The sequence below is a fragment of the Cupressus sempervirens genome, chromosome 2 (genome assembly GCF_028749045.1).
Source record: "Cupressus sempervirens isolate cs-2001-9-10 chromosome 2, ASM2874904v1, whole genome shotgun sequence".
Lineage (NCBI taxonomy): Eukaryota > Viridiplantae > Streptophyta > Pinopsida > Cupressales > Cupressaceae > Cupressus > Cupressus sempervirens.
Genome location: NC_143119.1, coordinates 375645751 through 375658555, shown reverse-complemented (window position 1 = coordinate 375658555; position 12805 = coordinate 375645751). Strand labels below are relative to the sequence as shown.

At 36.0% G+C, this 12805-nt stretch overlaps 1 protein-coding gene across 3 annotated transcripts in view; it reads right to left on the bottom strand.

Annotated features, from left to right (window-relative positions):
* Positions 1-10474, bottom strand: part of BPG2 (P-loop containing nucleoside triphosphate hydrolases superfamily protein) — a 53430-nt gene extending 42956 nt beyond the window's left edge. For all 3 annotated transcript variants that reach the window (XM_089813785.1, XM_089813786.1, XM_089813784.1), the window contains exons 1-2: positions 9018-10474; positions 8368-8776 (exon numbers count right to left, since the gene is read on the bottom strand). In XM_089813785.1, the coding sequence (XP_089669911.1) occupies positions 8368-8776; positions 9018-10213 (1605 nt within the window). In that variant the 5' untranslated portion in view covers positions 10214-10474. The remainder of the gene's footprint in view (positions 1-8367; positions 8777-9017) is intronic.
* Between the last annotated feature and the right edge of the window lie 2331 nt (positions 10475-12805).

The following is a 12805-nucleotide window of genomic DNA, read 5'->3' as shown; positions in this document are numbered from 1 at the left end:
TCGACTTCTCGATCCTTCACACCAACTTACCTTTGAATCTTTAAATATATATTACACAGTCATCAAGTGTAGATCATCGTTTCTATTCATTAAATCGGATTGATCAAAGAACAATATGCCATACTTGTATTAGTTGAGATAATGATCGACTGTGTTGGGGACATTGAGCTCACTAAGTATTAAGGTCTGATGGATTGTAGTGCATTGCCTTTGATTTTTCAAGTGTTTTGCGATGAGTAAACTATGAAAATGGGTCAAGGATTACGTTTAAAAATTTGCAAACAATATTGCAATTGTTTAGTCTTTTATGAGTGGGAGTCTCAACATATCCGCCACTGGGAAGTCAACATTGGGTTGATGTCGAGCGCAACAAATAATCTTTTGGGTTCATACAACAAGTCACTCTAGGAGCCCGCAACTATTTGTGCAAACTAAGGGATCGAAGTTGAGGTCTAGCATTATGTGACTTCCTGTAGAGAGAGTCGGGCGAGATTACTAATGCCCTGAAACTTTCCAAAGGCTCATATCAATCCATTGCAATTCGTACTACATTTAGACATCTCAAGATTGAACTCAACATTTTGCATTTTTCGCTGCATTGCTTGTTGTTGATGGGCTTCTTATAAAATAAGATTTCATGTGATATTGTTGAGCTAGAGTAAGACATCTTGAGACACTCATTGTAGGCTCTACGATCCTTAAAATATTGTTTCCTTTAAGAACATAAGTAGCAAGCAGTGATCCTGTCCCAATACATACTTGTTGCATAAGATTACGTGCCAGGAGGGTCAACCATATTATCGCATCTAGTCCAAGTCCAAGATTTTATTCTTTTAAACCACCACTAGTGTGTGAAGATGTATAAATAGTTTGTTCCTCTTCAAAACTAAATGTTCTTCTTTAATGCTTTGTCTAAGATAATTATTCCACCACATACGATAGCTTTACCGGAGCGAAAGCCATAGAGCAGAGATTATCAAATTCTTCTATCAGTTGCTTCCGCGTACACCAATTGGGTTATCATCTTCTATGAATCTTGAGGTTGGCAATTTTAATGGGTCCTAAACTTTAAATGAGTCTCAAACTTGGATTTTCTCTTATATATTTATTTCATTACATAAGCAATCTAGCTCCCATACCATGTTAAGTAACTTAGATCTTGTTTGCAAATGTAATTGTATTGCCATTGTTATTGATCTACTCCAAATGCAGATTTGGATCTCACATAAGTATGAGAGAAGGAGACAGACATGTCTCCAAGGTTTAAACATCATTAGTTAGTATAAAATAATATAACTAGCCATATGTATAATATATACATTATTATTATTATATATATATATATATATATATATATATATAGATATATATATATATATAGATATATATATATATATATAGATATATATATATATATATAAATGAATATTTATATTATCATCAATAATGAAAGTCATGATCATATCAATCTAACTATAACTACAAACTTAATAGGGTTCGTCATGGGTTTGTCCAAGTTTGCTGCAGGTCTGGGCAAGGTCCTTAATTTGAACTGAGGATGACCCACAGTCCAAATTAAGGACCTTGCCCGAACCCAGGCGCGAACCTAGACCCGTGTGAACCCAGACCCGGATCCGGGCAGTAGGGTCTGAACCCAATAACTAAGGTTAAATGTTGCAAATGTCAAGAACATCCTAATAGCTCCCATTTGGGCAATAGGAGTAAAAAAAAATTTCAAAATCAATGCCCACAACCTGAGTATATCCTTTGCAGTCCAATCTTGCCTTGTTTCTTACAACTTGTCCATCGTCACCCATTCTATTCCGTAACACCCACTTTGTTCCAATAACATTTTTGTTTTTTGGTCAGGGAGCTAGCTCCCAAGTTTGATCTTTCTCAATCTAATCCATTATTCCTTCATTGCCTTCATCCAATTTTGGTCACAACAAGTTTCTTCACTATCTTAGGTTTACTCTTGAAAATTAAACACAATTGAACTTTTTTTTTCAACAATCTTGCTTCAGGTAACGGCTCTTTTATTCTTTTCTCCAATGATATGCATTTTAAAGTGATTTCCTATACAAACTTCGGCATTTTTAATACAGATGCCTGAGTATCTTGGGTTTCTCTTTGCTCATCTTCTTCTCTAGTCTACTCTTTTGTTTCTCTACTTGTGGACTCATCAAATTCATAGTGTTCATTTTCTCCATAACACCATTCTATTGTGGTGTCCTAGGAACAAATAGTTGTATTCTAATCCCATGCATCTCAGAAAAGATGTCGAATTCATCACTAATAAACTTTCCTCCTTTGTAAGATCTTAAGCATTTGGTTTTTCTATCAACTTCATTTTCAACTCTAGCTTTGATTGTCTTGAAATTTTCTAAAGCCTCAGATTTTTCTCTTACAAATGTAACCAAGTTATTCTAGAATAATCATCAAATTAAGAGCACAAAATACCTCTCACCTTGTAGACTTCTTGGACCGCTTAAGTCTATGTGCACCAAATCCAACAATCCGGCAGCAAATTGTTCTTTTCCTCTTAAAGGTCCCTTTTCTTGTTCACCTACCTGACATTCTATGCAAACATTGTTATCCAATTTGGATAATCTTGGTAGATCTCTTACTACTCTTGTGAAACTAATCTTCACCAAATTGTCAAAGTTGATGTGACGCATCCTTTGATGCCATAGCCAGCTTTCATTGATCTATGATAACAACCAAAGTCTTGTAGAGGCATCCAATTGATACATATTTTGCCTACATTGACAACAATTCTAGATCCATTTAGAATTTCACAACCACCATCCTAAAAGACAACTTTTGTAACCATTTTTGCACATCTAATCAACAATAAAAAGATTGCAACGCAATCCTTTCACATGGCATTGTCACTATTATGCATTCCATCAAAAGTAACATAACCTATTCCAGCAATTTATGTAGTCTAGTCATCTCCAAATCTAACATAAGCACCATCATATTTCTCAGGAATTACAAACTTACTTTTCTCACTGGTCATATAATTAGAGCAACCATTCCCAATCTGCCATTCATTCTGAACTCTTCTAACATGTATTGCAGTTCCAACAATTTCCATATTACTTTTTGCAAATGTCATATTACTAATAGTAATTTGAGGTTCACATTCTGTAATGTCCCCATTTTTAGCAAGTTCTTGCAATTGGCTTTATCAGTTCATCATTGCGACCTCATGAGCTGATAGTGGGATTTGAGGGTCTTTTTTGCGGAGTTAGTAGGCTTTCCAATGGCCTATGATGTGTTTTGGCTTCATCTTGAGGGACTCAACAATTGGTTCTAATGAGATCAGTTGAGTTAGAGGAGTTGAGTGATGCTCTCAATTTTTATTTCAGGATTCTGATATGGGCTTGAAGATTCTTGGAGGGAGTGTCTATTTTTACTAAGCCACTCCGTCAGGTTCGACCATCATTTTTCTTCATCAATGATCACTCCTGTGTTGTCAGATTTAGATTTTGATGCTTCCTCAATCATTTTTGCAAGACAGGTGAATTATTATTACTATTTAACTAAATGTGTTGAGGTTGTCATGTTTTATGGTATTGTATGTTGGTCACCTTAGTGTCATAGCTCATTGGAATTGGGTTGAAAAGTTTGAAATCTTGAGCACAAGAAACAATGACCTTATGTGTCAGAATTTCATGATATCATTGAAAAGGTCATTTTTGGGAGCTAAAAAAGAAATTAATAAATTATATTATGTGCCTAAGTATAAAGAAAAAAGGCTTTTAAGTGAAAGGTGCGTAACTGAAGCTAAGTTGCACAATGGAGATTATAAATATGGCTCCCATTATGAGAACTGATCATTCTTGTCTATTGCTTTTGATATAATTCCTACTGAGGGTTTTGGAATTGTCGTTTTCTATGATCCTTGAGCGTTGATTCCTCTTAAACGATTCATCAATTGCTGCTGTTGTAAAGCAATTGAAATGGTGTCTGAAGTTGAACTGATTATACAAATTCAGTGCTGCAGCATATTGAATTTGATTGGTTGATTTTGGCGTCTCCTCATACTATTATTACTATTTTTGAGAAGCAGTTGTGGGCTGATTAATTTGGAATTGGTTGAGCACCCATTTATATCTGTTGTTGGACATTATTTTCTATCTACACTTCGGGAGTAATGTTTTTCATATCTACAGCTGCATTTGTTTGTTGAAGAATTCTTTTGCTGCTGATAGCCTTCATTTCAAAGGGTTTCAAGGCATGTCTTACCTATAAGTTTATGGATTATAACTTATATTTTTTCTGGATAATGTTAAGTTAGATAATAGTGGATATTTCATCAACAGGGTTGTTGGTATTTTGTGAAAATTTTCAGTATCTAAGTTGATATTAAATTCTGGAATTTTCAGCTGTGTATTCTCTAAGTAATATCCAAATATTTGAGCTGAAATTACTATTGCAATCTCTTCTATTTTGCTGCTATATTGTTGTATCAAAAATTGCAAAACCTCAAAAACAAAAAAAAAATCAAATCTTCAGCAAAGATTGTTTGAGATCCAACAGGGTTCATTTCACATTCAACTTCTTCAACATAAAATATTCACCTTCTTTTGATTCATCATCTGAGATACTAGCATCTTCATTGACAAAATAAGCCTTATTGAATTTCAGTTTTGGTCCTGTTTCTATTTCCAAACATCTAGTAGCTATGTAACCAACCTTTCCAGATTTAAAACATTTAAGAGGTAAGATATCTTTATACTTACCGATTGCTTTCTTCAACCTCCTTACAAGGTTTGCTTTTGCTTCATCTATTTTCTCTTCCTCTAGATCTTCATCAGTCTTTGTCACTTTGAATGTTGTTTCAGATTTTCTTTTCTTTTCTAAACTTTCTCGTTTTGAATGTTGAGACCTTGTCATTGCAGCTTTCCAGTAAGTCCTCAAAAATTTCTCTATTACATCCTTATCATCCAGAGTACTGCCAAGATTTCTGATCTCATTTACCAACCACCATCACCAAATTTGGGTCTCATGGTTCCGCATGTCTTATAAGTCCATAAAAAAAAGAACTAAGCATTAAACTTCATTCTTACTAAATATATGGTTTTTAATCTAGTTGCAAAGTCCATCTCTAATAGATGAATAGACTTAAAAAAAATTCCTTCTCTTTGTGCCCTTATAAATTTGCACCTCATCGTGCATGATGTCTCTAAGAATTTCATCGAGGCCAATACTCACTATGCATGCGTTGAGCCCATCCACAACCTTCGTATCTATTCAACATGAATTAGAAAATAAATAGTTTGAGCCCAATAATGAGGAACAACATGAATATAATGGTGGTAGTGTCAGTTCCACCTCTGATCAATAATGTGTAAAATGGCTTCAAATTTTGGTCTTATTTGGCATATACAAATGGTGGATTGCTTCGTTAGCCCTATCCATGGCCTCATATAAATAACCTGCAAAAAAATATCCCCATCCACCAATTGAAGAAACCTAACCAACAATTTTAACATCTAAAATGAGAACTTTTGAAATTTGAAATCTTGGAAAATTTAAATAAATCAAGAAAAATTAAAAATAGAAAATCAATAAATTAAAATATCCTTAATTTAAAAGTCAGCAAATAATAACATAATCAAAAAATAAATTCTAATAGAAAATTGCCTTGATAATCTCCTCCATGTATTTGGCCAAAGAATCTTCAAAAATGGTGTCCATGACCCTCTTCCGTTCAGCCTTCCAAGAATAAGGAATCTTCAGCCACCTATCATTCTCAAACACATAATCAAGAGATGGAAGTGTGGCTACAATACTTCACAATGTAATGAAATTAGTCATAAACCATCTAACTACCAAGTATGTGAGCTACTCATTCACATGATCGCTTGTGAGATTCAAGACCCATGGATGGTTATAAATGTGTTTTGTTATTCCTTACTTTTTACACTACGTTCTTCATCCATCCAAGTTTCCTTATATCTTCAAAGTTAGGATAAAGCAATAGGCAAGAAAAGGACTCCAAAATGGCATAGGTCGCCCCACATAGAAAATTCTACTAGTTGCCACATGTAATTGCCTTGTCCATCACCGCCTAGGCAACATTTTGAACTCAAACTTTCATCAACACCTCATCTAACAAGTTGCACAAGGTCTTAGCATTTTTAGCTTCATTAAAGGTACTAATCTCAAAAACACTAATTGTCCACCTAAAGCCATGAGGAAGTTGAATAGGTGTGGTCTCTACCATCCATCGCACCGATCAAGTGAAATGTAGACTATGCTGATTAGCTCACTTGTCTAACACTTTTAGGTTAAATTTTGGTTGGCAATAGGAGCATTCACCTAGGAATGTAAAGTAAGCTTTTATTCATTCACTAATTCTTTCATTTGGGAACAAGCAAGGTTCAATTGTGGTCCAACGGAAAGGCGAACAATTAAATTTATTTGTTCCAATTTTTAAGGGTTGTGCTTGATCGATATGATTTGATATGAAAAAGCAAAATCGAGGCAAAATAATAGGAAATTGACAATATACAGCATACACAGAAAGATACAAAACTGGAAGCCAACATTGATGTAAAAATCTGTGAACAAGATGCAGAGAGGAACCTATAGCTGAAAGCTAGAACCAAATATGTCAGACTATGGAGATGAGTGGCAATTTGATATGAAAATACACTATCTATGTAAAATGATAGGAAACTGACAATATGCAGTGTAAACAGAAAGATATAAAGCTGGAAGCCAACATAGAAGTACAAACCTGCGAACAAGATGCAGAGAAGAAACCTATAGCTGAAATCTAGAGCCAAATATGTCGGACTATGGAGATGAGTGCCCTAGTAGGTGTCTTTGTCAACAGAGGTTTTTAGATTTTGGATCAAGAGGCTCTATAGATCTTTCTCTCCAAAAATCAGCCTAAAAGTATCAAACAAGTGAGCTACTCGGCATAGTCCAAGGGTTTTGCACGTTTGGAGTCTAACACTGTCTGTCTCAATCTGCTCTGTGTGGATTTGCAACCTTTGGCTGTCAGATCTATACCTACACACATAAAAGTGAGAAAAATGGTTGTGTTGTAAAGGGCTTGCCTAAGTCCAACCCCGTGTTAGTATTCCCAACTACAAAACAGAAATGATGATGTAAAAAGAGAGCTTACCCCTAATTGGTCAGAGGCCTGGTCAGAATTGAGAAGTTGAATTCACAAGATTCTATCTTAGGGTTGATAATAGTGGTGATGCAATGCTATTTAGACAAATGATCCAAGTGACATGATAAGTCATGACAAAATCTATCATAGAATCATAATTGAAGCTAAATTGTCGTAGCTTGTTGCTCCTTGTACTCAAATCCGCTCTTGAATTAAAAGGAATGCTTGAACATTAGAACTTGGAATGAAATTAATACATGGGTTTGTAAATGATAAATGATTGCCTTATCCAGGGCTCTCAAGGTATATTCTAAATTAAGCCAAGTTCCACAGGTCAAATGAAAATATCAAAATCAAATCACAACTGGCAGAAATTGACACTTGCACACATTTGATCTTGAGCCAATTTAGGACTAGGGTGCTGGGTGCCAGGTGCCCTCATCCTCTAGAGAAAGGTAATTGCAGAGTATCAGGTCCCAAGACATAGGATTTAGTCACGAGACTGACATACTAAAGCAAGGGCCCAAGAGAGTGAAATTGTAAGGGGATACAATTTACAATGCTAATTCTTCAAATTTCTTTTTGATCATCAACCAAAAGATTTGTATTTTTATTGCATCTTCCAAAAATGATCCACTGAACTCGTAAGGGTGTGTACCTTGAACCCTTTATCTACTACAATCAATGCAATGAGCAATCCCTCTCCATAAAGGCTTCTCACACATTTAAATGGTATGCTGTTGTAATACGAAAAATTAGCAAATGATGACCTCATAATGCATTTTTTTATTCTACTTCTCACTTAATCATCACAATTTACAATACTTGTATTAATTCATCTAATGAAGTTGAGAATCGGATATTATTTGGCAAAAAAAAATATCTTTATCATTGAATTCTCAACTTTAAAGTTTTAGCAATAAGGTTAAGCATATTTGTTAAAGATTTGAAAATCTCTGTAGCATTCGTCTTCAGTAGTCATGTTTACTAGTGCAGGTTTCAGAGTGTAGTGTATGGTAATTTTAGAATCCTTTCTTGTTTGATATAAAACATGTAAAATAATCTTTTCAAACTTGAAAACTATCAAGTAAAATAATTGACATATAAAAATTATGGCAATTGCCCTTTATATGCGCTATTATTATCATCTATGGTAGATAAAAGAGACTGAATTTTATCTAACAGGAACATCATAAATCTCAGAAAGGAAAAAAATGAGAGAAAGTTACCTTCACTCTGTAAGTCCTTGGCTTCAACTGCTTGCGAATTTCTATCATCTTCTGCTCCTCTCTGTTCAAACGCATTGTCATCTGATAAGGATGCAGCAGTCCAGGAGTGTCATAGAGCTTCGCTTTGGCTGGCAAAATACCCCCGATTCTTATAATTCCCAATGTAGTACCCGGAACTGCCGCCTCTGTCAGATGGGTGACCTTGCCTCGTTCCTTCTTCCCGATAGAATTGATCAGAGTTGATTTCCCTGCATTCTGAGCTCCGATAACCCACACATTCCCTCTTGGCCCAGCTAATTCCTTAATATGTGCAACCAAATTTCGCACACCCAAATCCTTATGTGCGCTTACCAGAAAAACCCCACTCAACTTTGGTGCCCCTGCTGCCCGGGCCCGGTGCCGAACCCACCTGTTCCGAGAAGAATTTAAGGAAAGAGTATTCTTTTACAACCATTGAGTGATTGATGAATCTTTCTAATTAAAAGAACGTGTAAATTGACGAAACAAATTTGCGTGGAATTGCAAAAACCACCAAACGCTTATCTAGGGAATCTCATGTCCATTGAATATAAAAATTGATGAGTAGCTTTGAAACAAGTTAATGAATGAGCAGTCTAAGTGCTACAAAACTGAAAGAAGTTAGCCTGGACCTGTCCAATCGGGCAGGTGAAATCTGCCCGGGTAGCAAGTCTGCCTTTGTCGCCACCAAAACCAGTCGCAGCCCTCTCGACTTGTCCAAGGCAGAATTTAACATCTTCGCAGCTCGTCGAGGGAATGAAGCATCAAAATCAACAGTATCAACAACCATAACCACAATAGTCCGCACAACGCCTCTAGATTTCATCAGTCGACTGCCCATAGCGGCTTCAAAGTCAAATTCAGGAAGCAAGTTCTCAGCCTTCTGGTCCTTCACGTTGCCGTAATTTCTTAGAGAGTGGCACCGTGCGCATACCACTACCATTTCTTCTTCTTCACGTTTTTTCTGCTCGGCTTTAACTTTCTTCCTTTTTTCACTTTTTAAAGCCCTTTCTTCTATAATTTCGTCTGTGATGTTGCCGTAACCCGGCCCAGCTGCTGCAAAAGCTTCGAGTTGGAGTTTTCTTTTCCATTCCTCTTCTTCCATATCCGACCAGTCCCCGTCGATATCTGCTTCCTCCATATTTCCCTCTTCCTCGTATTTGTCTTCTTCATCAATCATCTCACCATCGTCGTCTTCTTCTCCGAGAACTTCCTCGTATTCATCTTCCAGCTCGGCTTTTAGAATCTCCATTCTGTCTTTCCACGAAACTTTACCTTCCAGAGGTTCTCCTCTGAAACCTTTTCCTTTAGGTTCTGTCCTCCAATCTTCTTCGTCCACAATTTCATCTGGATGTCCCTTATCCGAATCCAGCTGTTCATCCTCACTATCCCATTCCTCTTGGAAAAAATCTACATCATCCCCTTCCGCTTGTAAGGTTTCGAGGGCATCTTTCTGGAGAGGGCGAATAAAGAAACCAGGAGCTTGGGGATCCTCGTCCTGCATGAAAACTCCGCAGCCTGGACATACCAAACGGTCGGCGTCTTCGTCTCGCCCCTGACTGAAATCCCCAATGCCCTCCATGGCAGCCTCCCTGAAAGATATCTTTTCTGAAGTGGGTTTTCGTGCTTTAACATCTTTAGCAGCGTGGCAAATAATATAGTTCGAATTCTTCAAATGATGTGAAGAAATGTGCGAATGTTTCCACGTAAAATTCGAATTTGTGTTTGGAAATTTGCAACATATTGTAGTTGTCGTTATGGCGCATTTATTCGGTGGTGCGCTCAACAGTTTTGGAAACAAGGCTATGTCTAAAAGATGAACTGCCATTCTTACCTTGGCATTTTAACCTGGTTGCTCTTCTTGCACCACCATTACAAAATGCCCACCACTATAACTTCGATGTCCTGCCAACTTAACCAGTTATGCTCCTCCGCACTTGTTCTTATCCATGTTGCTGAACTCTGCATTGTTCTTATCCGTAATAAACATTGCACTCCCCATATGACTGGCAATTGGACTCGGAGGCCAATCCGCCGACTGACAAATTTGTGATCAGTCTAAACTCATGTGACAAATCTATGACATTGATGTATTTGGGTAAATGTTAAATTATTAGTAGCTAGTAATCCCATCTTAGTGTGCAATAGGTACACCATAAATTATGGAAGTTCAATTAAAGTATTTGCCTCTTTATGCATCTCTCCTTCTTATCCTCTCTACATCTCATCTCTCTCTCCTTTCCTATTTTTTAATATTTCTAAAGTTATTCTTGTTATCTTTTCATCAATCTAACTTACCATCTACATCTCTTAATATCTCATCCTATCTATCTCTCCCTTTCTATGCATCCTTCCAATCTTCATAGATTTGTTTCTATCTTTACCTCTCGATCTATTTGTATCTCCCTATACATCCATCTCTCCTCATTACAATCTTCCTATACCTTAATAAGGGTCCGTTTGGTTGTGGGAATAGGAATAACTATTCTAGAATACTTATTCTAGAATAGAAAATGGGGCTACGTATCCCTGTTCTCTGTTTGGTTCAGCCAATATTTGATGGGGAATTCGTGGACCCCAAAATTTATGTTTTCTAAAATAAATAAAATTAGAATAGGAATACCTATTCCAATAACACCTATTTGGGTGGAATTGCAAAACCTCATTTTTGGGCCAAAATTGGAATATGTATTCCTATTTTATTTCGTAGTCCAGTTCCGATTTGGTGCATCCAAACGAGGAATTCAAAATTTTAAGAATTTACATATGCCTATTCCGATTGTATTCCCGTTGCCATACAGGCCCTAAAATCTCTAGATCTATATACTTATTCCCCCATCTCGCACTCTATATCTATCTCATATTTCTATCCCTCCATCCCTATATATTCCACCACCCCTCCCCCTTCTCTATCTATATATATATATCCTCCATACCCATCTCCATATCTATGTCTCCCTCCTTATTGTTATTTCCTTACCTCTTTCTCTCTCACAATTACCCCTTCAATATCTACCTCACTCCCATTTTCCAAACACAACATGACCTTGTTGATAAACAATTTTAAAAATAGTTCATAAAATTAAATCTATTTTTTTGTTTTAAAACTTTTTAAAATTGATTATCATTATACTAATCAAATAAAGATGTATATGTCACTAATAATTATAATTTGGTGATTTCTCTCAATAGATGTGGAGGAGTGGAAGAATCTGAGATGTTTCATGAACAACTATGAAATACATCCTGATCACTAATTTTCATCATCCATTTTTAGATGCATTCACTAGTCGCAACTTTATAGAGTATGACTAAACAAACCATCCATTTTCATCTTCTTTAATAAGTATCCCTGGTTCATTTTATGTTTCAATGCTACAAGGTAGCATCTTGGTGATATTAAAGATAAAAGATGTTAAAGAAAAACCAATTTTAAATGATAAAAAAAAAAAAAAAAAAACGTTCAAAATATGTAAATGCAAAAATTATTGAAACATAAAATGAACCGGAATCTTGAAGACCATTCTAGCCTCTTGATAGAGACTCCAATGTTAAGGACTAATGGCATAGACATGTAGAAAAGTTTGGATGCTTTGTCTATCCTTTCACATTTTGCATTTATGTTTCATGTTTACCATAACTATTGCAATTGAACCTCCGAACAAAATTCCTTTATCTTTTATGGTTCGTTGCAATGTCCATACTGTGTTTCAGAGCTCCCATTATTGGATAGGAAAGGAGGATGTTGGTAAAGGTTGAAGAGTCTAGTTTTACACCTACCATTGTCTAAAGTTTCTTCAACAAGTTACACAAGATCACTTTCTTTGTTTTTTAAGACATTCGGTCAAATACTTTATGTGCCTTGTCTATATGAAAAAAGTCATGTACTCATTATGGTTTGATGGATACACATACCCTATTACAAAACTCCTATTTTGGCACAAAAAGAGAGGATGTTGAAAAAGTTCATAGAATTTGGTTTTACACAAAAAAACTGCATTTGCCTGAAAGTCTCTAAGACCTTTTCAACAAGTCCATTTTGTGCATATCCTACGACTATTGTAGTCTATGAGAACACATTTCTTTAAGGAGTCATCAACGAAAAATTGTGATCATAAACAGTGTAGAGTTTTACCTTATTTAAAGTCCAAATACACAATGGCAATGTGTCCTAACAATTTGGCTTCACCCGTATTCTATCCTTCAGACATTTCCAAATCAAATATGTCACTGAAGTTGTCACCAAGTATGGAAATTTTGCAAGCTTTAAGGAGAGTTACAACATCATTGACAATACTCACACAGAGCTCAGCTACCCACAAAATCTTGCGAAGCTTAGTCTAAACACATTTCATGCCCTTGAATGTTATAAACTCATTCTCATTTTCGTCTACTACATTCTCACCCTTTTCCTCCACTT